The sequence below is a fragment of the Schizophyllum commune genome (genome assembly GCF_000143185.2).
Source record: "Schizophyllum commune H4-8 unplaced genomic scaffold SCHCOscaffold_4, whole genome shotgun sequence".
NCBI classification, from domain to species: Eukaryota; Fungi; Basidiomycota; class Agaricomycetes; order Agaricales; family Schizophyllaceae; genus Schizophyllum; species Schizophyllum commune.
The window spans coordinates 1,510,735-1,533,456 of NW_026089541.1; the positions used below are offsets into that span (position 1 = coordinate 1,510,735).

At 57.7% G+C, this 22,722-nt stretch overlaps 11 protein-coding genes across 11 annotated transcripts; 7 read left to right on the plus strand and 4 right to left on the minus strand.

Moving 5' to 3' along the window:
• The first annotated feature begins 95 nt into the window (after positions 1–95).
• SCHCODRAFT_02618632 (subtilisin-like protein) lies at positions 96–3,144 on the plus strand. The gene is made up of 14 exons (XM_003032660.2): positions 96–1,306; positions 1,358–1,487; positions 1,542–1,664; positions 1,718–1,727; positions 1,777–1,838; positions 1,892–2,002; positions 2,056–2,121; positions 2,176–2,254; positions 2,316–2,408; positions 2,468–2,573; positions 2,623–2,682; positions 2,733–2,823; positions 2,884–2,912; positions 2,967–3,144. The coding sequence occupies exons 1-14, from the start codon at positions 557–559 to the stop codon at positions 3,015–3,017; spliced, it is 1,761 nt and encodes a 586-aa protein (XP_003032706.1). The 5' UTR covers positions 96–556; the 3' UTR covers positions 3,018–3,144.
• Positions 3,145–3,723: 579 nt separating this feature from the next.
• SCHCODRAFT_02618635 (uncharacterized protein) lies at positions 3,724–5,227 on the minus strand. Its single transcript, XM_003033245.2, has 5 exons — positions 4,793–5,227; positions 4,623–4,734; positions 4,429–4,573; positions 3,983–4,373; positions 3,724–3,905 (listed from the first exon to the last, which is right to left on the minus strand). The coding sequence occupies exons 2-4, from the start codon at positions 4,725–4,727 to the stop codon at positions 4,012–4,014; spliced, it is 612 nt and encodes a 203-aa protein (XP_003033291.1). The 5' UTR covers positions 4,728–4,734; positions 4,793–5,227; the 3' UTR covers positions 3,724–3,905; positions 3,983–4,011.
• Positions 5,228–5,312: 85 nt separating this feature from the next.
• On the plus strand, positions 5,313–6,239 carry SCHCODRAFT_02618639 (RNA-binding domain-containing protein). Its single transcript, XM_003032661.2, has 5 exons — positions 5,313–5,388; positions 5,437–5,487; positions 5,545–5,634; positions 5,689–5,825; positions 5,881–6,239. The coding sequence occupies exons 1-5, from the start codon at positions 5,358–5,360 to the stop codon at positions 6,058–6,060; spliced, it is 489 nt and encodes a 162-aa protein (XP_003032707.2). The 5' UTR covers positions 5,313–5,357; the 3' UTR covers positions 6,061–6,239.
• A 57-nt stretch (positions 6,240–6,296) lies between these two features.
• Positions 6,297–10,566, plus strand: SCHCODRAFT_02535771 (uncharacterized protein). The gene is made up of 10 exons (XM_003032662.3): positions 6,297–6,490; positions 6,547–6,613; positions 6,672–7,091; positions 7,144–7,204; positions 7,871–7,968; positions 8,009–8,078; positions 8,145–9,689; positions 9,743–9,813; positions 9,865–9,968; positions 10,018–10,566. The coding sequence occupies exons 1-10, from the start codon at positions 6,307–6,309 to the stop codon at positions 10,185–10,187; spliced, it is 2,790 nt and encodes a 929-aa protein (XP_003032708.1). The 5' UTR covers positions 6,297–6,306; the 3' UTR covers positions 10,188–10,566.
• Positions 10,567–10,570: 4 nt separating this feature from the next.
• On the minus strand, positions 10,571–13,769 carry SCHCODRAFT_02618651 (uncharacterized protein). Its single transcript, XM_050344889.1, has 5 exons — positions 13,614–13,769; positions 13,512–13,562; positions 11,770–13,461; positions 11,543–11,669; positions 10,571–11,487 (listed from the first exon to the last, which is right to left on the minus strand). The coding sequence occupies exons 1-5, from the start codon at positions 13,743–13,745 to the stop codon at positions 10,958–10,960; spliced, it is 2,532 nt and encodes an 843-aa protein (XP_050201086.1). The 5' UTR covers positions 13,746–13,769; the 3' UTR covers positions 10,571–10,957.
• Positions 13,770–13,932: 163 nt separating this feature from the next.
• SCHCODRAFT_02497734 (uncharacterized protein) lies at positions 13,933–16,040 on the plus strand (the record flags this gene model as incomplete). Its single annotated transcript, XM_003032663.2, has 2 exons — positions 13,933–15,370; positions 15,421–16,040. The coding sequence occupies 2 exons, from the start codon at positions 13,933–13,935 to the stop codon at positions 16,038–16,040; spliced, it is 2,058 nt and encodes a 685-aa protein (XP_003032709.1).
• A 113-nt stretch (positions 16,041–16,153) lies between these two features.
• On the plus strand, positions 16,154–16,511 carry SCHCODRAFT_02224212 (uncharacterized protein). The gene has a single exon (XM_050342112.1). The coding sequence runs from the start codon at positions 16,266–16,268 to the stop codon at positions 16,470–16,472; it is 207 nt and encodes a 68-aa protein (XP_050201087.1). The 5' UTR covers positions 16,154–16,265; the 3' UTR covers positions 16,473–16,511.
• Positions 16,512–16,522: 11 nt separating this feature from the next.
• On the minus strand, positions 16,523–17,749 carry SCHCODRAFT_02618655 (uncharacterized protein). The gene is made up of 4 exons (XM_003033247.2): positions 17,533–17,749; positions 17,125–17,365; positions 17,006–17,070; positions 16,523–16,954 (listed from the first exon to the last, which is right to left on the minus strand). Exons 1-4 carry the CDS (start codon positions 17,579–17,581, stop codon positions 16,917–16,919), a joined length of 393 nt encoding a protein of 130 aa, XP_003033293.1. The 5' UTR covers positions 17,582–17,749; the 3' UTR covers positions 16,523–16,916.
• A 126-nt stretch (positions 17,750–17,875) lies between these two features.
• Positions 17,876–19,490, plus strand: SCHCODRAFT_02224258 (uncharacterized protein). The gene is made up of 3 exons (XM_003032664.3): positions 17,876–18,321; positions 18,387–18,771; positions 18,823–19,490. The coding sequence occupies exons 1-3, from the start codon at positions 17,900–17,902 to the stop codon at positions 19,249–19,251; spliced, it is 1,236 nt and encodes a 411-aa protein (XP_003032710.1). The 5' UTR covers positions 17,876–17,899; the 3' UTR covers positions 19,252–19,490.
• A 52-nt stretch (positions 19,491–19,542) lies between these two features.
• Positions 19,543–20,952, plus strand: SCHCODRAFT_02618662 (uncharacterized protein). The gene has a single exon (XM_003032665.2). The coding sequence runs from the start codon at positions 19,729–19,731 to the stop codon at positions 20,689–20,691; it is 963 nt and encodes a 320-aa protein (XP_003032711.1). The 5' UTR covers positions 19,543–19,728; the 3' UTR covers positions 20,692–20,952.
• Positions 20,953–21,084: 132 nt separating this feature from the next.
• On the minus strand, positions 21,085–22,588 carry SCHCODRAFT_02665516 (uncharacterized protein; the record flags this gene model as incomplete). Its single annotated transcript, XM_050346545.1, has 8 exons — positions 21,085–21,207; positions 21,260–21,338; positions 21,398–21,551; positions 21,603–21,724; positions 21,778–22,031; positions 22,084–22,194; positions 22,244–22,492; positions 22,544–22,588. 8 exons carry the CDS (start codon positions 22,586–22,588, stop codon positions 21,085–21,087), a joined length of 1,137 nt encoding a protein of 378 aa, XP_050201088.1.
• Between the last annotated feature and the right edge of the window lie 134 nt (positions 22,589–22,722).

Genomic DNA, 22,722 nt, shown 5'->3' on the forward strand with positions numbered 1-22,722 from the left:
TGAAGTCGAACCTTCACTATATATTCGTGAGAAAAGCGCGGCAGTCGCCGACTATGAGGCAATCTTGGCGTTCCATTGTAACGCGTTTGGGGCCATGCTCATCGTGCTATCTACATGGGGGAGTCCACGCCGTCGACGACACCGACCACATCGCTGTGTGCCAAAAACGGTCTATCGAGGCCTCACGGAGAAGTAAACCTTGTGCTTTTCCACGTGTGAGAAGAAGACATGAACTCGGGCACGCCATCCGAAGTATTTGAACAGGGACGGGCGCCCTCCTCAGTCAGATGTAAGCTCTTCCTTTGCCAGTGGGTCTGACAGCCTTCAGACGTCTGGACGGAGCGTCCGCACGCTTCAGATCTCTCCACAGGTGCCGGACCGATGTTCGTGAACATCTCGACTGATGGTCACAACAATACGAATCATGATCAATGGAAGCCATATCCGCGTATCACGCGAAGCCGCGGGGAAGCATCGCATCTACGGAACGCCCGTATCATGATATAAGGACCCGCAGCTGCGCGCATGCAACCTCTTCTCCCCGCCTCTCCCTACCATGCTTCTCCTCGGACTCGGTGTCAGCGCACTTCACCTCGCCGCCCTCGCGGCAGCGTCGCCTCTGAGCAAGCGCTGGGACGACCGGTCCGTCAAGCACGCCTGGGAGACGATACCTAAGGGCTTCCAGTACCACGGCCCCGCTCCGGCCGACCACACATTCGACCTGCGCCTCGGCCTCGCCCAGCCGCACATTGAGACTCTCATTTCTAAGTTATACGAGGTCAGCACGCCAGGCCACGACTCGTACGGCCAGCACCTCTCCAAGGGCGAGCTGCACGAGCTCGCACGCCCGCACGACGACACTCTCCCTCTCGTCCAGGACTGGTTCGACTACCACGGCATCGACATCTCGAACATGAAGCACTCCGCGGCGACGAACTTTGTGACGATCTACAACGTCACCGTCGAGCAGGCGGAGAAACTGCTCGGCACGAAGTACAACGTCTACCGCCACTCTACGACCGGCGAGTACGTCGTCCGCACGATGTCGTACTCCTTGCCAAAGGATCTCATCGGTCATGTCGACGTTGTTGCGCCGACGACGTACTTCGGCACCATGAAGTCCATGCGCGCGACTTCCTTCAAGCAGCCGGAGCTCGATGGCAGCAACGAGAAGGATCTGAACGTCAACGCTGAGGCGGCCAGCGACTGCGGCAGCACTGTCACGCCAGCCTGTCTGCAGAAGCTATACAACACGTCCGGCTACAAGCCGAAGGCCGACACCAACACCACCCTCGGTGTCGCTGGTGTAAGTCCTGCCAACATTATATTCACGAAGATCATACTAACGCCCGTAAAGTACCTCGACGAGTTCGCGAACGAGGAGGACCTCACGACTTTCTTGAAGAAGTACCTCCCGGACGCCGCAAATGCGACCTTCAAGACTGTCCAGATCAATGACGGTGGCAATGACCAGAACGATCCCGGTGGTGAGATTCGCATAATGATCACAACTGCGCTTCTGGCTCACCAGCGATGATCAGTGGAGGCGAACCTTGACATTCAGTACACCGAGGCGCTGTCTTACCCCATCCCGAACGTGTACTACAGCACCGGTGGTTCTCCGCCCTTCAACGAAGACTCTCAGACGCCGACGAACACTAACGGTATGTCCATCAACGTTTACATTCGAACAGCTATTGATGCAGCTCTCATCTAGAGCCCTACTTGTAAGTTCTCCATAGCACTTGCTTCTGCATTTGCTCATCTGCCGCAAAGGGACTGGCTCGAGTACATCCTCGACCAGGATGACATCCCGCAGACGTTCACGACCAGCTACGGTACGCTCCGCTGCCCGCATTCCTTTTTGCGCATGATTGACACCCCTCACCAGGTGACGATGAGCAGACCGTGCCCCAGGACTACGCCCAGAACGTCTGCGACCAGCTTGCCAAGCTCGGCGCTCGTGGCGCATCTATCCTCTTCTCCAGCGGTGACTTCGGTGGTATGCACAGCTCTTTTCCAGTCATTAAGTTGTACCCTGATGGTCTCTTCTAGTCGGTGGCGGCGACTGCGCCAAGAACGATGGCTCGAATGCCACTGCCTTCCAGCCGGCCTTCCCTGGTAAGTGCTGACGCATATTGTAACTCGGTGGTATTGAATGATATGCCCCTTCAGCTAGCTGCCCGTACGTGACCACAGTCGGCGGCACCACCGGCGTCAACCCCGAGAAGGCTGTCGACTTCTCCGGTGGAGGGTGCGTTTCTTCTCTACTCAGTCGCTGATGAAGCTTCAACTGACTCTGCTTCTCGCATCAGCTTCTCCCGCTACTTCTCCCAGCCCGACTACCAGGCCGACGCCGTCAGCGCGTACCTTGACTTCTGGGGCGACAAGAACAGTGACTTGTTTAAGTGAGCTTGGCTTTCGGTGCTGGCGTTGGTGGAGGATGGGTTGTTGATGTGACGGACAGCTCCTCTGGTCGTGCCTACCCCGACCTTGCTGCCCAGGGCTCGGGCTTCCAGGTCGTCATCGGTGGTTCCACGCAGAGCGTTGGTGGCACGAGCGCTAGCTCGCCTGTATGTTCATTCATCTCAGGGCGCACTTCCAAGCTGATCACCTGCGCAGACCGTCGCCGGTATCATCGCGCTCCTCAACGACTACAAGGTCTCCCAGGGCCAGTCGCCGGTAGGTCAACCATCTGTAAATATCTCTTCGATGTGCTCACGAGCGTGCAGTTGGGCTTCTTGAACCCGCTCATCTATAGCACTGCTGCTGACGGCTTCAACGACATCACCGAGGGCACCAACCCCGGCTGTGGTACTGATGGTGCGCACCCTTTCATGTTGAGACGTCGGCCGTGCTCCATACTGATTCTCTTGTCTTCAGGCTTTGAGGCCACCAAGGGCTGGGACCCAGTACGTCGACTTTAATATTTCTTTACCCGCAACGTTTGCTGACAACCCTTGCAGGTCACCGGTCTCGGTACGCCGGACTTCGCCAAGCTCCAGAAGCTGGTCTGAGCTCGCTCATGACGCACGTCAATGATTGTACTGAGTCCTACTCATGACTTCAGTCCATAGACGGCTGTATAGCACATCTTGTACCCCCGCTGCCATGCTTCAATGTACACTGCCAATGTCTGTCGAACCTGTCTGCCTCTTGCAATGCATTTCCGCACAACTCTGCTTCGATATCAACCCATGGACCACCGTTTCGCGGGAACACTCTGCGTGTACGACGGTGGTCATGTCGCGGTTTCGGTTGCATTTTGACCGTCTCTGCCTCAACGGAGTCCTGGAATCCAGAGGGCCCTCGAGACGCAGTGTGCTTCGCTTCGCTTGCCGGAGAGACGGGCCTCGGGATTCGGGAAGGCCTGAGGCACATCATTCTTGTTTCGCTACAAGGGCAACCACTTCTCGTGTTGCATGCGGCCTTGTCAGTGCTCGCCAAGTTGACCCATACAGTAAATGTGGATGCTCGGTCCAAGTTCGTGTTTGGACTTTGCGTCGGCAAGTTAGAGGAGCTCCGAGCCCGTGATCCGTCGAGCTCGGGATCCCGGATCCGCGGGATCAAATCAAGCACTTCAGCCGCGTGGTTGCAGGGTCGCGCTCTCAAGGACGCATTTGGAACTCTTTGAGAGCAGCTCTTTGTCGTGGCTCCCACGACCAATACTTTCCGAAGAGGGCACCTCGACGACGACCCAGCACCAGGCCGAAACGCAGGAAGCTGAGATCAGGAAGGGAACACAAAAGCCATTGTTCACCTTGGCGCAATTATTAAACCCATGGAGTACGGTCGACTGATACTATGCTATGTTGAATGAATCAAATATATGAAGCGAGCGGGCGCAGAAAACCGGTGCCAGAAGACCGGCAAATGAGACGAAGATTGCCGGCAGAGCGGGAGATCTGCACCGCGAGCATGTCAGCGTCAGCGGAACGAATTTATGAACGTCGAGACCAGTCCGACGACTCGGCGCACCCACCTCGTTCTGCAGAAACGACGACGACGAGATCACTCGTACGCCAGGAAGTACGCCGACAACGCCGGCAGGTCGTTCGAGCCCGCGTCCGTGTACCCATGCCGTCGCGAGCCGTTGAACTTGAACGCGACGACGGGCCCGCACCACGCCTTGGGCGCCGCGCCCGACGTGATGTGAAAGATCGCGCGGTTGACGGGCGCGCCCTTCTGAAGGCTGTGCGGGGAGAACCAGATGTGCATCGGGTAGCGCAGCGTCTCGCCGTTGAGGCCCTGGGTGAGGACGATGGTGTCGGGCTCTTCGGCGAGGAAGTAGCGGTCAAGGAGCGGTATGGGGCAGGTGCCCCCGAAGGCCTTGTTGGGCTCCGAGCAGGCAATCCGTACCATGCGGGGGCGCTCTGGGTGGCATGAATGAGCGTTGGGGAGGGGTAGAGAAGGGCCGTATGAACGCACCTTCTTCTGGGAGGAAGAGGATGGCGAAGACCACGTCGTTCGGAGGTGGGTCCGAGAAGCTCGCAACAACGGGTGCAGAAGGGGACGCGTTGTACATGGTCTGGTACTCCAAGGGGATGCACTCTTCCCTATGGCGAAGCCAGTCCTTGGGGAACGCGTCAGATCGAAGCCTGGAACATTGAATTGCCACGCACCTGGTGCGAGTGCTCAGGACTGCAGTACCAGGCGGCATGGCACCTCCCGCACCACATCGAAGTGGGACGCGTACAGACGAGACACGACTGGTGAACAAAAGGCATGATAAGTCTGCAGGGATGATCGAGTTAGTCAGGCGCTTCCAAGATGAGTATATATACGGACGTACCAGAACGCGTAGTCCACGGAACAGGCTCAAGAAAAGAGTGGCAATGGACCTGGTACCGAGGACAAGGAGAAAAGGAGATGAGCGTACAGACCGCGTTATAAGGGCATGAGATGGCCCGAGAGGTACAAATTAGCTCTGACGCATGTATACATTAGGATCAAGAAGTGATGGGGAGCCAGCCGCAGGGTCCCGGTTTTCAAAGTGTCAGCAAGACAGCAGGGATGTTGCCATGCCTCGACCTCGAGGAGACAAAAGGCTTGGTCCGGATTCGCTTTCCCGACGCGTTCTTGAAGGCGAGCATCTGCCTGACGTTGTATGGATGTGTATGGGGGGATGGAACTCGGACTCGGGAGAGAAAAGAGCGAGCTGTTATCGAACGATGAACCCCAGACATTGATAGTGCCGGCGCTAATCCAGCCGTCAAGCTACGTGTGCGGAGAGGAGGTCCCGATTTGCAAACTCGTTTACCGGCTTTCGGGGGTTGCCGAGAGGTCGTCACGCATCACATCACGCGTCGGGCGTCAACGTCTCTCGCGTTCTTCCCCCACCACGACCAACCGCAACCATGTCTGACGATGAGATGAACATTGACGATGGTGAGTATTACACCAAGTCAAGCCGGAGTGATTCTGACCATCTATTAGTGGCCTCCGGAGGCGCCGTCCGCCGCAGGGGCCGTGGCTTCCAGACTTCCAGTGGGTACTTCCTTACGAGGCGCGGCAAACAAGCACTGACCGCGCGTGCTCTCACAGGGGGAGGCGGTGACTCGCAAGTCGGAGGGACCGATCACACCTACGATCGCGTCGAGTCGACGAAGGAGACGGATACCAGGGCCCAGCGATGTGCGTTCTACATTTCCTTCATCTTTGATCTGGCTCATTCATTACCCTTTGCAGCCGTCGAAGGATGGATCATCATGGTCACCAACGTGCACGAAGAGGCTACTGAGGAGGACGTGAATGACAAGTTTGCGGAGTACGGCGAGATTAAGAACATGCATTTGAACCTCGACCGTCGGACGGGTTATGTGAAGGTGCGCTCCCTCGTCTCCTTGTCTAATCGCTTCCTGCTTATGTGCTCGATGCTAGGGATACGCGCTCGTGGAGTACGAGACGATGGCAGAGGCGCAGGCTGCGATCGACGGCGCCTCGGGCTCTTCCCTTCTGGAGCAGGTCATTCAATGTGACTACGCCTTCATCCGTCCCCCACCTACTGGCCCTCGGCGCAATGCTCGCGGTCGTAGCGCAAGCCCTACGCGTCGCCGCTAGTGCACTATCTGCCCCTGCTCTTCGCTCTCTTTCGATAGAAGCCAAAGGAGCCTCATCCGCGTTCGCGCTCCTGTACTGAAGATGTAATATATTTTGCTATTGTCAAGAATATGTCTTTGAAGGCCTAGGGATACATTAGTATTGCCCTTGAGAGCCATGGTCCCCTCCTCGAGCCCCCGCCGTATCGCGCAGGGTCTTGTTCGGTGGAGATTTCGGCCCGCAAAATCTGGATTCTGGTCCAAGCGCATGCATGAACCAAACGCGACCAAGCAACAGCGCGCTCGCCCTCCTCCCCCCCACTCGGTAGCCTCGAACGAGACACGTGCAATGTCAGACAATAACAGCAACTCTGGCGGCAACGAGTCCGAGGAGGAGTACGAGATCGAGCGTATCCTCAACCACCAAGAGAAGAAATTCGGCAGGCAACGCGGTGCGTTTCCTAGCCCGCGAAACGCGTCCGACGCGTCTTATTCACTACTTGCCCAGGCTACTTTGTCAAATGGAAAGGCTACGGCGAGGCAGATAACTCCTGGGTAGCGGAGGAGGATGCAGCGTACGTGTTGCCTGAACTGCGCTCTTAGACGCGTCCAATTGACGTACGCGCCCCGCAGGAACGCGAAGGACCTCATAACGGAGTACTGGGAGCGCGAAAAGGAAAAGAAGGCCGCGAAGAGCGGGAGCGCCTCCACCACCAGCATCAAGCGCGGGCGCAAATCTGAGCCGCGCACCGCGTCCGAGGTGTCCAAAAAGCGCGCGCGCTCAACGAAGGCCGTGTCCGCGGAGCCCATCGAGGTCGACGAGGAGCCGCCCGCGCAGAAGAAAAAGCGGCAGTCGAAGAGTGGGTCCGCGAGCGCGAAGATGGAGGTGGACGGGACGGAGGACGACGAGGAGGAAGACGCCGACTTGCCGGTGGTGGCGGCGATGGACAAGAAGTATCGCGAATTGGATAGCTGGGAGGACCTGATCAAGAGTATCGAAACGGTCGAGAGGCATCCTGATAATCCGGACGGGCTCATGGTCTATCTCACATTGTGAGTCCCTGTCTGCTGCTCGAAGTTGACAAATGGCTCACCGCGACATCAGGAAGGACGGCAGGCGCGTCCGCGAGACGTCCGCAACCGCGAGGGAGAAATTCCCTCAACTTGTATGTGCTACGTTCCACTCGTCCGCCTACCCTAACCTCGCCATCAGCTCATCGACTTCTACGAGGCCAACCTCAGATGGAAGAACGGCTCATAGCCTACCCTCTTGCGGCCCTGTCATCCCTGGCATCGCCGGTGCAACCGCGTCGATACGGCCTACACTTCTTGATCTAACCCATCTATTCCAGTATTGCTGTCTTATCTTTCTTGCTGTGCCATACACACCCTGCCTGCTCCTACCACTGTACATGCGTGCTCAATCGACATATCTTGGACCAAATCAGCGCTTACCTCAAGCCATAATTTTGTGGGCAGGAACGCTTGGTGTGATGCCTTACAGTAACTTCATGGCCTCCAATTGACCGCCGCAGTGCACGCTGGATTACTCAGCCGGTCTACTGCATTCGCAGTTGCCGTGTCGGCGGTGTCGCCGCGTCACTGTGCTACGCGCTCACATTGACCGACGTTGGGTTACACATATGTGGTACCAACTCACAGACTGACAAAAAAGGGAGACAGTCGGCTCGACTCTGCTCGACTCATTCGTATGAGATAGGTTTTCACCCGCATGCTCCAAACAGGGCTACGCCTCGCTTTAAGGTCCTTTCAGTCTCAGAAGAATGACTACAATTATTCCTGCTCAATGCTAGACATATTCCAACGAGTAGCCTATTCTCCCTTCCCCGCCAATCGCCTCCCTAGACTTTGTGGGTGCTCGCCACGTGAAAGTTGATCATAGCCCCGCAGGGGTTGCTGATCCCAAGCGGTTCGTGACGTGATATCACAGTTTATAGTCTTTGTTCCAGCCCACTCGCTGCTCAGACCCTCCCCCTCATTCAGCCTTTGTACCATGAGCGAGCATACATCGCTATACGAGTCTTTGAAGGTTCTATCTTGCGTTGCTCCTCCTCCCTTGTTACCCATCTGATCAGCGCTTTCTAGGCCGAGTTCTGTCCCCCTCTCGAGGAGCAGATCGTGCTCGCGCTGCTCCACGAGCTGCAGAGCGATGACAATGGTCGATGCATTACCCCCTCCCCCGACCAGCTCGACGAATTGCGGACCAACCTGCGCATCCTGTCGTGTGGCGCGGACGATCTACAGCTGAACGACGACATGGCGCGCCTCCAGATTCCCGACGAAGAGGATTCGTGCACTAGCACCCCCGACATGACCTCGTCAAATGCGGACACGACGAGCAGCAGTACTTCCTGGGAGTCCGTATCCTCTTCCCGCGACCATAGCTCCTCGCCCCTCGAGTTCCTAAGCGCCGCACTACCAGGCGTCTCCGCCGAGCGCTTAGCAGTCATGCTCGCCAGCGCCGACGACGACGACATCGACGCGAACATGTGGGACATTCTTGAGCGCTTCCTCACCCAGGAGCACATTCGCGAGCTGGAGGAGCGCGGGCTGGACGGTCTGAGCGACAATGAGGCGCAGGACGACCGGTCCTGGCACACCGTGGTCAATCAGAAGTCGGTCCCCGATACATCTCGTCCGTCAGGCTCCGTCCAGCGCACGCCTACGATGCCAAAACCCAAGAGAGGCGGGAAGAACAACTCGATCAAGATCACATTCGGCGACGTTCGTCAGCAGAACGGCCATCGCGTGCCTTCGATATCGACGTCCGCCCCCTCTTCCCCCTCCTCTTCAAGCGATATATGGACAAAGATCAACTCCATTTCATCTTATCTGTCCACCCTGCTTCCCGACCGCCCGGCATCCTTCTTTCTGTCCCACTTCCACTCCCCTGGCCACCCCACGCCGTACCAGGCGCTGAAGGCGGCGCTTGAGCGTATTGCAGAGGACACCACGGTAGACGAAGATGACGATGTTGCTCTCGTTGAGATTTTGGAGGTCTTACGCTCTGACAAGACACGCACGATAGACGAGGAAAGCCGCCTCGTCGACGATGCGCGCCTAGTTCTCAGCGCCTCCGGTGGCAAGGCGGATTGCGCATTGGACCTTTTGTACATGCTCCAGGACTTCGCTGCCGACGATGGCATGGAACTGGGACCGTACCATTCCCCTCTCCCTTCGCCACTGCCCTCTCGCGTACCCCGCTACTCGGATGCGGCCGCTGTCACTCGTTCAGCACCAACCACCCCAGCCCGTACCGCCTTCCCCTCCGGCCCGCCCCCAGTCGCACCGCCACCCGCTCGCTGGAAGGGTCCGACTACCACCCAACCGCGCAACAAGCCCAGCCCATACCAGTGGCAACGCGTCAACGGCAGCAAGGTCAAGAACAAGCCCGCCTATCCGCAGCCCGTGCGCGTGCCGACGTACAACCGCGACGTCAACGGGACGAAGATCAGGGGCTCGGGCAACGCGCTGGGGAAGGGCGGCAAGGGCGATGTCGGCGAGCTTGACTACCAGGCAAGGCAGGAGGAGAGCATGCGGCAGCGCGCGGAGATGCTCAAGAACGCGAGCTTGGTGTGGAAGGATAGGAGCAGGGGTGGGGCGGAGACGGCCTTGTACTATGTAGAGAGGGTAAGTGTTGGAGCTTGGGATTGTTGGTGCAGTGGAACTGACCCGGATTGCAGGCTCGCGAGTTCCAAGAGATAGCGCGAAAGGAAGCGCTTGCGCACGCTCGGCATACAGTGGAAGCTAAGATGTGAGATGACTTGCTTTGCTTCGACCTCAGTAGACGCTGACTTTCCTCCAGGCGGGCCTCGCGAGACGGCCGCACTCTGGATCTGCATGGCACTACCGCTGCTGAGGCTGTGATCATCGTCAAAGACATCCTCGAGCGCGTAGGTGCATCGCCCGGTACGTCTCCAGATTTTCTAAATGTACTACTCGACTTACATCCTCGTAGCGAAACCTGTCAAGATCATCACCGGAAAGGGCACGCACTCGCTTAACCGAGTCAGCGTCCTCAAGCCCGTCGTCCGCAAGGCCCTCCTTGACGAAGGTTGGAGCGTCGGCTCCTGGGATGGAGGCCTCGTCGTCAACGGCCAACCTCATGCACCGCGGGTGCTCGGTTAGCATTCACTGTCCGAGCGCCCGCCACTGTTCCTCCGACCAACCGCCATCGTATCCTCAAGTATATGCCACCGTATCCTTCAGCACCCGCGTCTCTACCATCCTGCACATTCCTTTGTGCTGTATACCATGTCTACATCACGAACCAGACGACCTGTAGAATGATCACTGTAGGATCTGTCCCGATGGGTGGGTTGATATCTACGTGCGTATATTATTGGCTTTACTGCACATCGCTATCTATTGCTTTGGCGTACACTTGTAGCCCACCGTGTAGCTTAGGCACATCGCCTATTTATTGGATCTCCGCTATGACTTTCACATTGTCTGACCACGTCCTGGTCAACCTGATCATGCAAACTCTCCTTTGCGCGTTCCCTCTGACACCGAGTCACAGGTTCTTGAGTGAGGCAAAATGTATAAAAGCGATGCAACGACACTGAAGTAGCCATAACATCCAAGCGTAAAGTAAGTATGTGTACCGGTCCTTCAACAATATTTACTACTGCGGTGTCGCGAGCGACGGAATATGCGATACGGTGTGCGATGGTCACGACGGGATATGTATGCGATAGACATTACACATAAATACACCGAGTCATCCGGGGGTGTGCAGCCAGGGTCGAAGACAGCCAGGAGGCAATGGAAAATTCCATCTGCATGGAAGATAGCCAAGAAGGGGTAGGGACCCTAGTGAGGGTGCATGGCGAGATGAGCAGCCATTGAAACTGCGAGTATAGTCCGAAAGAGCCTTCGAAGCTCTTCGTGGTCATCTAGAGCTCCTCGTGGTCAGGCGTGACAGTAGGGACGGCCTCTGCGGCCACCGACGAGCCCTTCGACAACACACTCGCCCCGAGGCTCTCCGCACGCGCTACAGCCTCCTTCACCTCCTCCGCGCCCCTTCCAACGAAGATTTTGTCCAAGCCCTCCACGCCCGGCACCGGTGCGCTGGGGCTGGGATCAATAGGCAGGATCGACACCTCCGGTGCTGATGCAGCCTCTGAGGGGTTGGCGAAGACATCTGAGGGCTCGCCGATGGGCAGCGCTGATACGGGTGCATCGACAGATCCAATAGTCGCCCCTGCACCAACGTCCTCAGCCGCCTTCGCCGCCTTCTTGTCGACAGCAGAGTAGATATCCCTTGCGAGCGCCTTCAGGTCGCGGATGCGGACCTGGAAGCCCTCGATGATCGTCATCGCGTCATCCTGCGTGTCACTCATGGCGCCTACGAGCGGATCCGAGGGCGAGAGCGGGTGGGTGCCATTGGCAATCGTGCGCGCGTCAGAGTCGTACTTCTCGTATGCTATAGGGGTAGGGGAAGATTAGACGGATCAAGAGTGTACATTGCGTGTGCTTACCCCTCATCAAGTCGTGATAGCGCTGCCAGTCAGCGTACGTGACATCGTCAAGCCAGGCGTAACCAATCCCAAGGTCGGCCTGCGCACGCTCGGCGAGAGCCTTAACCTTCGCAGCCGAGTCCAGAACCTGCGGGGGAGAGTTAGCGACTGCCACAAACGACGAACGGCAGCGCGCCCGAGCAAGTCAAAACGCGCGAGACACAAAAAAGACTAGGAAAGTAACTCACCTCCTGCGCCTCCCTCTGTCGCAATTCATCGTACCAGGTCGCAACATTATCCTGCAGCCGCCCCATCGCCTCCGCGAACTTCGCCTCTACGACATCCAGAACTTGACCCCAACGCGCCTGATCATTGCTCTCCGGCGCCTTCGCGGCCTTCTTGAGGTATGAGTCGAGCCCCTTGAGCAGTCGCTCGCCCTCGGCCTGTGCCGCATCGACGGCCTCCTTAGGGCCAGTGGCGGCCTCTTTCGACCCATCAACGCCCTCCGCTAGCACTCTGCCCTTCCTCAATTCCTTCGCCGCGCCCTCTCTGATCGCTGCCAGTACACCGGCAAGCGCCTGCTCCTCCGCCGCGATTAGCGCCTCCAGCTCGGCTGCCCACTTGGCATGGCGAGAGGTGATGTCCGCACGCCTCTCCGCAACGCGCTGGGCTTTAATGCGCTTACGTTCCTCGGCTTCAGCAGCGTCCGCGGCCGCCTCCTCGTTGGCCTCAGCACCCTGATCGGCGGCGACCTTGGCGTCAGAAGTCTCGCCGAGAAGGTCCAGAAGGAATTGGTCGACATCTTCTTCCTCAATGACATCGGTGGGAACGACGGCGGCGGCAGAAGGCGGGGAAGATAGGGTGAGAGTGGTCTCCTGAGTGACGGCCTGCGAAGATGAGCTGACGGATGCAGTCTCAACGAAGCTGGCAGAAGGCGTCTCCACAGCGGGCGCGGCAATAGTGGACGACGGCGTCACAGAGGTCGCAGTCTCTGAGACCGTCTCGACAGGAGGTGGCGGCACAGACGATGATGCTTCGCCTGCAGCTGCTGATGACAAAGTCGTGGGGGTAATCTTGGCCTCGCTGGTGGTTACGGACTCCGCGGGGGTCTCCGGCGTGGGCTCGGCTGCGGTGGCCTGCGTGACAGGCGTCGTTTGCGAAGGGGCAACCTTGCCGCCGCTCAGCTCGACGACCTTGTCCCAGATGCGCAGTACGTGAGGGTCGACAAACTCCCTGCGCAGGTCGCCGAAGAGCTCTGCAATCATGGTCATGCGCTCCCAGTAGAGCGCGGAGAAGCGCATGACGTCGGGCCTGATAACCTGCCACCGGGCGTTGAGGCGCGTGTAGACGTGCGTGTACGCCTGCAGCGCGCGCGGCTTCACGAACACATACACGCGCTGGCCGATCTCGACAGCCTTGGCGACGTGCGGCTGCAGGCGCGCGTCGTAGAAGCTGCGCGCCTGGCCGTAGTAGCGCTCCGCCTGCGCGTAGTAGCGCACGACGGCCTGCTGCACGGGGACGACGTACTTGTCGAGGTGCGGCTGGACGTAGACGTTATAGCGGGGGACGGCGTGGCGGTGGTACTGGGGGACGATCGTCCTGTCCCAGACGAGGTGCTTGGCGCTGATGGCGTACGGGGTGGCGAGGGTGACGGCCTTGCGGACGACGGGCTGGGAGATCTCGTAGGCGCGGAGGACGTAGGGCTCGACGCGCTGCTCGGCGGCGTAGGCCTTCTCGACGTAGGGGGAAACGGAGGGGTGATTGACGGCTGCCTTGAGTGGAGGGATGATGTAAGGCTCGACGACGTATTGTCGGTATGTCGATAGGGAGCGGCAGAGGGGGCGTTGGAGGTTGTCTTCGCTCGAGCATGTTGCTATGCTGTACACGCACAGGCAGGAGAGGGCGAAGAGGAAGAGCTTGTTGATGAATGATGTACGTGTCTGCGCGATATGTGAAAGGAGGTTCACCACCGAGTTGTTGAGCACCATACCTTGGGCTTTCGCCATTGCGTCTTTGTAGGTTGAGTTGGCGGTGTCGAAAACTGACAAACCGAACTCAGGAGCAGTCAGGGTCTGAGTATCAGCGCACGCACCTCTCGCGCGAGACTGCTGGCATTGGGGACATGGTTGCGCGTCTTCGACTTCGCTCGCGGTATGTTCTGCGTTGATTGTGACCGCGACTGCGCTGGAACGGGCGTCACTGGTGCTTTTCTGGTGGCGACCATGGTGGTCGAGTCCAAGTTGCGCTTGGGGCGGAGAAGCGCCTTGGGTGCCTAATTCAGCGCAGCGACGATCATTGACGTGTTATGTTTGTTGACGCGCCCGTCAACAACGCCACAAACTCGTCATCGTCTGTCCCGACGTGCAAAATCGCGTCGTCGTCGTCGCTTGCCTTCCGCCCTCATCGTCGGCATGATCCGGGCAACGTACAGCAAGCAGGGCAACGAGAACCGTCATCCTCGCTCTCAACCCACCTCGTCGCCGGAAGAGATCACTGTCGCCGAAATGTCACGTCGGATGCTGAAGCGCTCACGCTCCGCCTGCAACGTCTCTAAGCCTAACGCCGGAAACGAACTCGCTGACAGCGCGCGGAAACGCCTCAGGAACACTAACAACATTCTATCGCGCCCATCTTCGCCAAAATCTGACGCATATACCCAGCTTTCGGACGCGTACACCACCCCGCATCCTAGCATTCTGGCAGACTCCGTCAAGTTCAAGCTCAAATCGTCTCGTGGCAACGCAGTTACCCCCGACTATTTCAGTCCTGCTCCTCCCCCTCGCCGCGCTCTTTCTCGCGCCGGCTCAGCCAATCTGAAGGAAAATCAGTCGACCACGCGCCGCTCACGCTCTCGGCGGGATAGTATCCTGGACAGCCCTTTCAGCAGTAGACCTGCGTCGCGCAACACATCTCCCACCAAGGTCCCTCTTGCGCCTAAGCTATCGCTCGGACCTTCTTTGTCTCGCTCTCAGCCAGAGAATACGACCAAGCCCCGTCCCAAGAAGTCTCTAGTCAGCCGAAGCACGACCACTTCTCCTTCCCGCCAGGACGCATCTAGTCACATACGCCGCCCTTCTGCTCCCGAGCCGCCCCGTCCGACATTTGCTAACGCTTCTTTGAGCTCGCTGGACTTGCCATCTGCCTTTCCTGCCTCGCTGGACCATTTGGGCTTCGAGTATGGTTTCGGTCTGGGTTTTTCGGACCCTGAGACCCTTCCCCTCTTCCAGCCCCGCGACATTGAGATCGACTTTAACCGGCCTCCTTCGCAACTTTCCATCTATGGCCTCGACTACGACTCCGACGACGAATTTCGCCCGCCCGGTGATGGTCCGCAGGCTGTCTCGACGCCGGCTATGATACGAATCGAACATGTCTTCGGCGGTCGTCTCTCCGCTTTGCAGAATTACCGGCCGTCGTCGCCTTCAGCTGCTTCTTCTGACGACACGATCATGTCGCCTAGCCATGGACTTGCGAAGTCGCAGAGCGTTCCGAATCTGCACGCCCAAACTCAGCCAAACTTCGCGACGTACCAGTCCCCCGCGTATAATCGACAGTCTCGCCAATGGTCGGACGACAGCCTTCTCTCGCCGCCAAAGTTCTCGGACCACGGCAATCGTGATGAGGACCCCTTCGCACGCGATGCGCACATGGCTTACGATGTGCCCATGGTCGATGACGAAGATGAGGAGCTGGACGATATGTTGGGCGCGTTCGTGGCCGCCCCGTGTCCCGATGAGGAGGATGAGGATGAGGTGATGCCGCTTTTCCGACAAGTGCATGCAGAGGACACTGAAGCGGCGTCTCAACTGAAGGACATGCTTGACAAGATGGTGCTGGATGATCGTCAAGGTAAGAACCTAGCCAGCTCTTTTGGCCTCGTCGCTCACTTATCAATGTAGACATGCGCCGCTCCCTTCCTCTTCGCACTCGGTCGTTGGAGGAGTGCGGACGTATGTCTCTGGGTGGACCGATGGAGCTGGGTCCGTTGGTTGGACGGCAGGGCAGGGACAGGCGCGGGACCATTCGCGCGTCTGACTTCCTCCCTCCTATTTCTGCTGGCCGCGCTCGCAGTGGTACCATCCGCCCCTCCGACAATGCCCTTCCACAGCGTACGCGTAGCGGGACGGTCATCGGTCCAGCGAAGGGTGTCGACGCTCCCCTCACATCGAGGAAGCGCAGCGGGACCGTCATGAAAATCGTGCAACCCGCAGTCGTCGAGGAACATGCTCGCACGGAGGATTGTGTTTCTGCCCCAAAGCCAGTCACCCCCGACAAACCGACGGCAGTCTCACGCCTTGCCGAGCCCACCCCCATGGATGTCGACGATGACATGGAGGCCGTTCAGGACTCAGGTATTGGACTCGGACCCAGCCCTATGGACTCTGACGACGAGCTGCTCCTCAAGTCGGACGATCCCATTCCTGGAGGTGTCGAACGTCTGGGGCGCAAGGCTTCTGGGGATGCAGGGCGCGTGTGGTCGGTGCAGGGGCGGTCAGAGGATAGTCTGAGCTATTGGTGAAGTAGTGGCTGGCGCTGTTCTTGCTTTCGTATCGGACCTTCTCCGTCGCTTTCGCTTTCGTGTTCTTTGCCTTCATTTTCGCTCTGGTCTTGGTCGCTATCTCTTCGTCTTCGTCGCTATTGTTGTCTTCGCCACTATTTGTGTTCTCTCCCGCTATCGAATCGTCGCTGTCTTGTGGGTTATCTCCTGGATTTTTTTTGGTGGCAAACCTTCGCTATCGCCAGCATGTGTAGTTACTGTTTTCCTGTATCTGTTCGCTCTCGCTGTTATGTCTGTTGTATCTTCGCTATCCTGTATTGTCACCTCGCTTTCGTACGCTTTCGTTCTAGCCTGTCAACGCAATCACCTTCTGAATGCCTTCCTCTGTATTCACCCAATGAAGACATTCGCCCAGCGTGTAGCGCAATGGCACGGCGAGCGCGATTTCAGTAGGATCTGCTGAGTAATGCTGCGCTTATCGCGTCTATAAGCCGTAGACAAGAGCGCGAGCATTCAGACGAGGAAGTATGCTCAAACAAATAGATTGTGCAGAGCAAGCAGAAGGACAAGAAAACGCATTGGAACGTAAGGAACGCTACGTAGGGATACAAGCCCGATAGATAAAACAGCATAGTACAAGGCGACCGAAAAGGCCGCGCCCAAATAAAAGTAAAACAAGAGGGAGAGAGAACATGGTTGAACAGGAACAGTAAACATGGGTTGTAAGTCATCCAGGGGCGATGTCCGTGCATGCGAGCCGAGCGGATGGGGAGAAGGGAATTTAAAGGTGGGTAGGGTAGAGTGTTCTTCTGTTTGCAATGCAAGAAAGTACAATGGAAGATGATGGCATGCGGGGCGTGAAGTCCGTGGGTGAACGTGCAGGGGGTTGTCTTGGTTTTACAGGTGGGTGACGGCCTTGCGATCCATGGGCATGCCTAGGGGAAGGGGTAAGCGCCGAACAAGGGGTTCCAAGCAGTACTGCGCACCAGAGGGATCGATGCCATTCGCCGCCAGTATCCTGTTATGCCTTATCAACCTCGCCTGGTCGAAGCTGCGGAGCGATTGTCAGCACTGGGCGCCCACGACGAGGAACCTCGCTACTCACTTCACCCTCTCCGTCCGCATGATCTCCATCACCTCCCGCGTTCCCACCTCGTCGAGGCCCGCGCGCGCGTCGCCGTCGCGGATGTTTGCCTCAATATCGAAGGCTTGCGAGGACATGCCGGCCTGGACCTGGTCGTTGAACGTCGCCAGGGGCGTGTACGTGTGCGAGCGCGCAAATATCGGCAGCGAGCGCATGCGCTCTGGCACGAAGGGCGCGAGGCGTGAACGGTAGGTGAAAGACACTGTAGGGGGCGCCGCGGGCACCGAGCAAGTCGTCGATGATGTCGTGCGAGGTTGGGGTAGGCGATGCGGGGATTCATTAAGGAGTACGTGGCGATAATGGAAGAGGGGAAGGGGGAAAGGGCCAACTTAGCGATCACTTCGAGCGCGGGGAGGACAGAGGACTTACGCATGACCAGCAATGCAAAGAACGCCGCCAGGGAGTAGTAGAAGAACATTCTTCGCTTGTGTACGTTCCGGGTTTTATAGGCTGGGGGTGCCGGTGTGAGAACAAGTTCGCGTGGGATCTCCTTCCGTGATCCAGCGCCGAATGCATCCGGTGGCAGTGTCTCTGGACCTACAGGCGACGGAAGGGACACAAGTCTCGTCCAGTTGGTCCAGTTGCTACCAGGATCGTAGACTTTGGGTTCAAACGCAGCAAATACGTATCGTCTCTAGCTGTGAAACGCTTTCGAACCAGTGCCACCAGACATTTTCCAGCCCGATGAGAAGATACGAACCGGTCACGCTCACGGTCACATAATTATGCGGGCAGTATGCGGGGATCCGCGCGCGGTCATTCCCTCCTCCTCGTCTTCTCTTCTCCCATCATCTCGGGCGCTCCCCTAGGCAACGATGTGCACGGCTCTCGCGCGTTTGTGAAGCTCAACTCGTCCCCGCAAACCCTGCTCATGGGTGTCGACTGCATCATGCCTCTCGTCACCATTCCCCTCGAGATCGTCGAGTACATCATCCAGATCATCGTAGCAAAGTATCCCATTGGATCACTTGGCGCGCCCAGGAACCTCCGCTCTCTGTCCTTGACTTGTCACTCTATCCGACATCTGGTTCTACGCGCTTACCTGCGAGACTTGGCGATTTTGACCCAATGGCAATGGGAAGGAATGCTCCGTCTTTCGTCCTCGATTAAGGCGCGCTACAGCGTCTACTACCAGGATGGAGGACTGTGCTGGACGAAGTGAGCATGCCGACTGCCTGTGCTCCGCAGAAATCGCTCGATCTCACGCATATATCCACCCCAAGAACCCTGACCATCCCATCAACCTGCATCGCTCTTTTGAACGCCCATGCTCTCTCGTCCCTCGCTCGCTTGCTTCAACTCACCGTCGACTTCACCGACGAAGGTCTCTCGACCCAACACACTCGCTTGAAGCTTATCGCCAGCAACCTCGCCTCTCGATCCCTCACGGCAACTCACGATCAACTGACTGCCCTCACGCTCACTTCCATGCCTCGCATCGATACCAGCATGCTCCATCTCATCTCCCGCTGCTTCCCCTTGCTCGTCGATCTCTACATCAGCTGCACCGAACGGCTCGAGGACGCGTGGTGGTGCTTCGAGGACAGCGCGGGCTGCACCATACACTCGCCGATTCCCTACGTATATGCTGATGAAACGCACCTCGCTGTGCGTAGTTATATGCGTTACTGGCTTCCTTGTTGACCTCCTTGCTCGTAGACCGCCTTCTCTCACGCTCTGAAGCCGCTCACGAACCTCAGCTACCTGCACCTCGGCATCTACCTTTCAGATGAAGACCTTCTCAACGCGCATAGCGACGAATATCACCTCTCCACCGGCGACGAAGACCCGTACGGCGCGGTATCCGGCATCGCTGTCTGCCCTTATTGCCTCAGATACGCCGAGCGCGTCCGACAACGCGAAATACGCTCCAGCATGCTCTTTGCTCAGAACCTGAAGGCGCTTCGCTGTGTCGGGTGGAGCTCGCTCTTCGACAACTCGATCGCTCGGTCGTCCGCCACATCGCCCCCCAGCGCGACCTGCGCCGAACGTCATACGGCACGACCGACCATCGATCGCCTCTCGACCGTAGTCTGGCTCGATCGGGTGGATGATGGCAGGATACAGACTTGCGTCCACGCCCAGTAGGATGCAGGGAACTGAGCGTGGACGCAGGAAACTCATGAATGGCGCGCATATATGCATAATTGTTGGACGAAAATCATCTGCTTGCACGTTTATTGTCACCCTGCATGTGAATTTCAAATCGCCATCTTGCGGCATTGTCATTGTCCCGAAAAGGCTTTGTGATTGCCGCAAAGGGAACAATGGTCATAGCGCAGATCACGCACATGGCCACTTGAATGCAGGCATGGGTCTGTGGGTCTGTGTATATGCAACAGCTTGACTCCTGCGTATGCGCAACGGCTTGGCTACATTCATCTAATCTTCTGCCACTCCATATCTCCCTGTATTTATATCGCGCTTTTTGCTGACTCGCGCCTTTCACGTCGTGCTCCCGCCGGCGCCACCTTCCACGACGATCTCCGCCACCTGAGACGCCCTCCGCCACCTCGCACGATCATCACCACCTTCGATCTCGCGCTATCTATCCACTATCCACTAATGTCTGGTCCTCCGTCGTCGCCGCGGGCGAAAGAGTACTCGGAGCTCTTTGACTTCTTTGAAAGCCTTATGAAGCGGCGGCCACGCGTGGAAGACAAGGACGCGACATCCGAATCGGAGACCGTCGAAGTCGAGACACCACCTGTGCCACCCGAACTCGTACCTCTATTCCACCGCAAGGTCTCCGGCAGCAAGCGAGCCGTCTTCGCTGATGCATCGGATTCCGACGAGGACGAAGACAGTGGCAAGGGGTCTGGCAAGGACAAGGGTTCTGGCAAGGATAAGAAATCCGGCAAGGCCTTCCCCATGCCGCGCAACATCTCGCCCTACCCATTCAGCTTCAAGATGATGATCCACAAGATCTACGAGGACGAGTTCCTCAGCAAGTGCAACGAGTTCCTTGCCAAGTCGCGCGAGCAGTTCAAGCCACTGGCCGAGCAGCCGACGCCGGAGCGCCAGGGCACTGGCTCCTCGCCCACCGGCAGACTGCAGGCGCCCATCCTTGGCGGCGGCAAGCACAACCTGCCACCCACGCGCCCGCGCCGCAACACCCTCGCCACCAACCGCACCAACCCGCCCCCCACCAGCCCCCGCTCCCCCATGCCCACGCCCCCGCGCTTCCCCGCCTCTGCCATGCGCCCGCTGCTCGACATCGGCCGGGGCGACACCAACGAAACGCGCGCGACAAAGAAACGCTGCACAGGCCGCCGCCTCTCCGCCGTCGAGCCCGTGCCCGGGTGGGTGTACCACTCCGAGATCGCATCGGCGGCACGCGACAGCAGGGAGAGCTTCGATGCGCCCCCAGGCTCGGCCGCGAAGGAGGGTCCGGCGACCCGCTACAAGGGCCTCGGGCTCGGGCACCCATCGACGAACGTCGCTACTAGTAGCACCCCGTCGAAGAAGCGCGTACGCACGCGCGCCGTGAGCATGGCGGGGCCCACCGCGCAGCGGTTGATGGTGTGAGACGGCGGCGTTCGCGATGGGGTGCAGATATCACTGGACACGCCTTTGTTCACGAGACGGGGACGCCGAGAAGGTTGATCGGGGAGGGCGATGGACCGCTATAACAATCAGAGTAAATCAGCTTCCACGACGATATGAAGCGCACGACAGAACCTACGCACCAGCTACGATCAAGATAATCCATACCTATAATGATGAGCTTCGATATTCAGTACTTTAGTTTACTTGATTCCTGCAACCAATGAGATGACGCTGGTGCACTGTGCCTGCCGCATGATGAATTCCTCGTGGGGGTGTCTGAAGAAGAACTTCTGTCGTCACAGTACAGACCAGGGGTCCAGAATCCGAATGAATAGACTGGTATACAAGCGAATCGCATGTAGCGCATATAGGTCAGCGGTGGCGAAGGCGAAGGCGGAATGCATTCTTGCTGGCTCGTGCATCCTTGGGTAGGAACTCGTCGTAGAACCCTAGCACGAACTCTTCAGCCTTGAATCCAACGCGATTATACAAAAGCTATGGCATCATTAGGATAGCGCCGGAGGTAGGACACCATGAGGGTTCATACCATGGCGGGGTTATTGGCAGACACGTGGAGCGTTATATCCTTGTATGGGTTGAGAGAAACGAGGTGGTAAATCATCTTCCTGTTATCCACGGACGTGAGAACGGGTGCGAGCCCGGGTAAGAGGATAAATGGGCGTACGTTGCAATTTGGCAACCCTCCCAACCTGAGCGAACCGCGAGATATGTGATGTAGGTCGCCTGCGGCGAACTCATGATGGCGACGCCGACCACCACACGCTTGTAGAGCACGACGACCGTACAGCGCTCTGGTGAGTATTCCAACGAATCGCTAACTGGGTGAATTCATCAGGCGGGAGAAGCAGGCGTTGCAGAGGCGTGCATACCGTCTATTCCGTCCCAAAACGTCCGTTGCAGAAGGTCGTGCACTTGAGGCAGATGTTCTGTAGCTAAGCATGTATATATCAAGGGTGCGGCATTTTCCGTCGCTAGTGGCTCAGCAACGAGACTAGAAGGCAGTTCAGCATACAAAGGACTTGGCATAGAAACAGTCTTCCTGACCAACGAAGGGAGTAGTGCTCCTTTATATCGGACATTACCTCTGTCCACGGACCCTGCGTGTGCCAGTCTATTTCGAAACATACTTTGGGTACCGTGAATTCGGGGTTGGCACCAATAACACGACTCTGCAGCGTGCGCTCATACGGCGTTGTCCGAATGCTGTATAGCCCGTCAATTACGGTTGGGTCTGCTTGTGTGGCGGGCGGCGGTATTGGCCCAATCATAGATGGGTTTTCCGTGTCGCGGCGCTTGCCCTGATCAAGAGCGTCATTGCGGTGAGACAAGTGGGCTTGCCAGGGGGCTAACCTTGACATCCAAGATGAGTTTCCTTGCGACAATTTTGGCCGCGGAAGACTGGTCGGAACGACCCAGGATATTGAATGCTTCTGAGCGCGTAGGAGGTCGGACGACACGATCCTTGCCGTGTATCAATACAGACACTGTGGTGGAGCATGGCTTCGCTCACATATACGTCCTTCTCTGTCGTAGAGGCGAGCATCATAGACCGCTCATCTAACCAAGATGGTAGGTAGACGTCCAGTACGTCCTCAAAGCCAGTTTCTTCCTCATCAACGTCATCCGTCAGGTTTATCAAAGGGCTGACAGAAATCGTCGGTCTTGTCGTCGAGAGACGGAGTTTTAGTTTGAGCCCAGTCCGCACGGGTGGAGGCGTAGGCTCCGGCGCAGGCGTGCGCCTTGTCTTCTGCCTTTTGGCCTTCAATAATGACATGTTGGAAACGTAGCGATATAGAAAAATATGCCTCACCTTTCGGCCCTTCCCCCTCCCTGAATTTTCCTCTGTGTCTGACATTGCAGGCCACGAACAAGGGTACGGCAAGACTTATCGACTTGGACTTGGCCGGCGTGATGGTTCTGTCCAAGGTCCGGGACCCGGGCCGAGCCTTCGGAGGTTGCAACCAAACAAGCACAATCGAATCAAGCGCG

Bases quoted from the DNA above. Each gene is read 5' to 3' on its own strand.
- SCHCODRAFT_02618632 (XM_003032660.2), top strand. From the start codon at position 557: ATGCTTCTCCTCGGACTCGGTGTCAGCGCACTTCACCTCGCCGCCCTC. The intron at 1,307-1,357 runs GTAAGTCCTGCC...ACGCCCGTAAAG, and splicing joins CCACCCTCGGTGTCGCTGGT to TACCTCGACGAGTTCGCGAA. The intron at 1,488-1,541 runs GTGAGATTCGCA...AGCGATGATCAG, and splicing joins TGACCAGAACGATCCCGGTG to TGGAGGCGAACCTTGACATT.
- SCHCODRAFT_02618635 (XM_003033245.2), bottom strand. From the start codon at position 4,727: ATGCCTTTTGTTCACCAGTCGTGTCTCGTCTGTACGCGTCCCACTTCG. The intron at 4,574-4,622 runs GTGCGTGGCAAT...GCGTTCCCCAAG, and splicing joins GTCCTGAGCACTCGCACCAG to GACTGGCTTCGCCATAGGGA. The intron at 4,374-4,428 runs GTGCGTTCATAC...CATGCCACCCAG, and splicing joins CCTCTTCCTCCCAGAAGAAG to AGCGCCCCCGCATGGTACGG.
- SCHCODRAFT_02618639 (XM_003032661.2), top strand. From the start codon at position 5,358: ATGTCTGACGATGAGATGAACATTGACGATG. The intron at 5,488-5,544 runs GTGGGTACTTCC...GTGCTCTCACAG, and splicing joins CCGTGGCTTCCAGACTTCCA to GGGGAGGCGGTGACTCGCAA. The intron at 5,826-5,880 runs GTGCGCTCCCTC...GCTCGATGCTAG, and splicing joins GTCGGACGGGTTATGTGAAG to GGATACGCGCTCGTGGAGTA.
- SCHCODRAFT_02535771 (XM_003032662.3), top strand. From the start codon at position 6,307: ATGCATGAACCAAACGCGACCAAGCAACAGCGCGCTCGCCCTCCTCCC. The intron at 6,614-6,671 runs GTACGTGTTGCC...CGCGCCCCGCAG, and splicing joins GTAGCGGAGGAGGATGCAGC to GAACGCGAAGGACCTCATAA. The intron at 7,205-7,870 runs GTATGTGCTACG...TCCAACGAGTAG, and splicing joins GGGAGAAATTCCCTCAACTT to CCTATTCTCCCTTCCCCGCC.
- SCHCODRAFT_02618651 (XM_050344889.1), bottom strand. From the start codon at position 13,745: ATGGTCGCCACCAGAAAAGCACCAGTGACGCCCGTTCCAGCGCAGTCG. The intron at 13,462-13,511 runs GTATGGTGCTCA...CATATCGCGCAG, and splicing joins CGCAATGGCGAAAGCCCAAG to ACACGTACATCATTCATCAA. The intron at 11,670-11,769 runs GTGAGTTACTTT...TCTCCCCCGCAG, and splicing joins GACAGAGGGAGGCGCAGGAG to GTTCTGGACTCGGCTGCGAA.
- SCHCODRAFT_02224212 (XM_050342112.1), top strand. From the start codon at position 16,266: ATGTGTAGTTACTGTTTTCCTGTATCTGTTCGCTCTCGCTGTTATGTC.
- SCHCODRAFT_02618655 (XM_003033247.2), bottom strand. From the start codon at position 17,581: ATGTTCTTCTACTACTCCCTGGCGGCGTTCTTTGCATTGCTGGTCATG. The intron at 17,071-17,124 runs GTGAGTAGCGAG...ATCGCTCCGCAG, and splicing joins ATGCGGACGGAGAGGGTGAA to CTTCGACCAGGCGAGGTTGA. The intron at 16,955-17,005 runs GTGCGCAGTACT...CCCTTCCCCTAG, and splicing joins GAATGGCATCGATCCCTCTG to GCATGCCCATGGATCGCAAG.
- SCHCODRAFT_02224258 (XM_003032664.3), top strand. From the start codon at position 17,900: ATGCGGGGATCCGCGCGCGGTCATTCCCTCCTCCTCGTCTTCTCTTCT. The intron at 18,322-18,386 runs GTGAGCATGCCG...ATCCACCCCAAG, and splicing joins GGAGGACTGTGCTGGACGAA to AACCCTGACCATCCCATCAA. The intron at 18,772-18,822 runs GTGCGTAGTTAT...CCTTGCTCGTAG, and splicing joins CTGATGAAACGCACCTCGCT to ACCGCCTTCTCTCACGCTCT.
- SCHCODRAFT_02618662 (XM_003032665.2), top strand. From the start codon at position 19,729: ATGTCTGGTCCTCCGTCGTCGCCGCGGGCGAAAGAGTACTCGGAGCTC.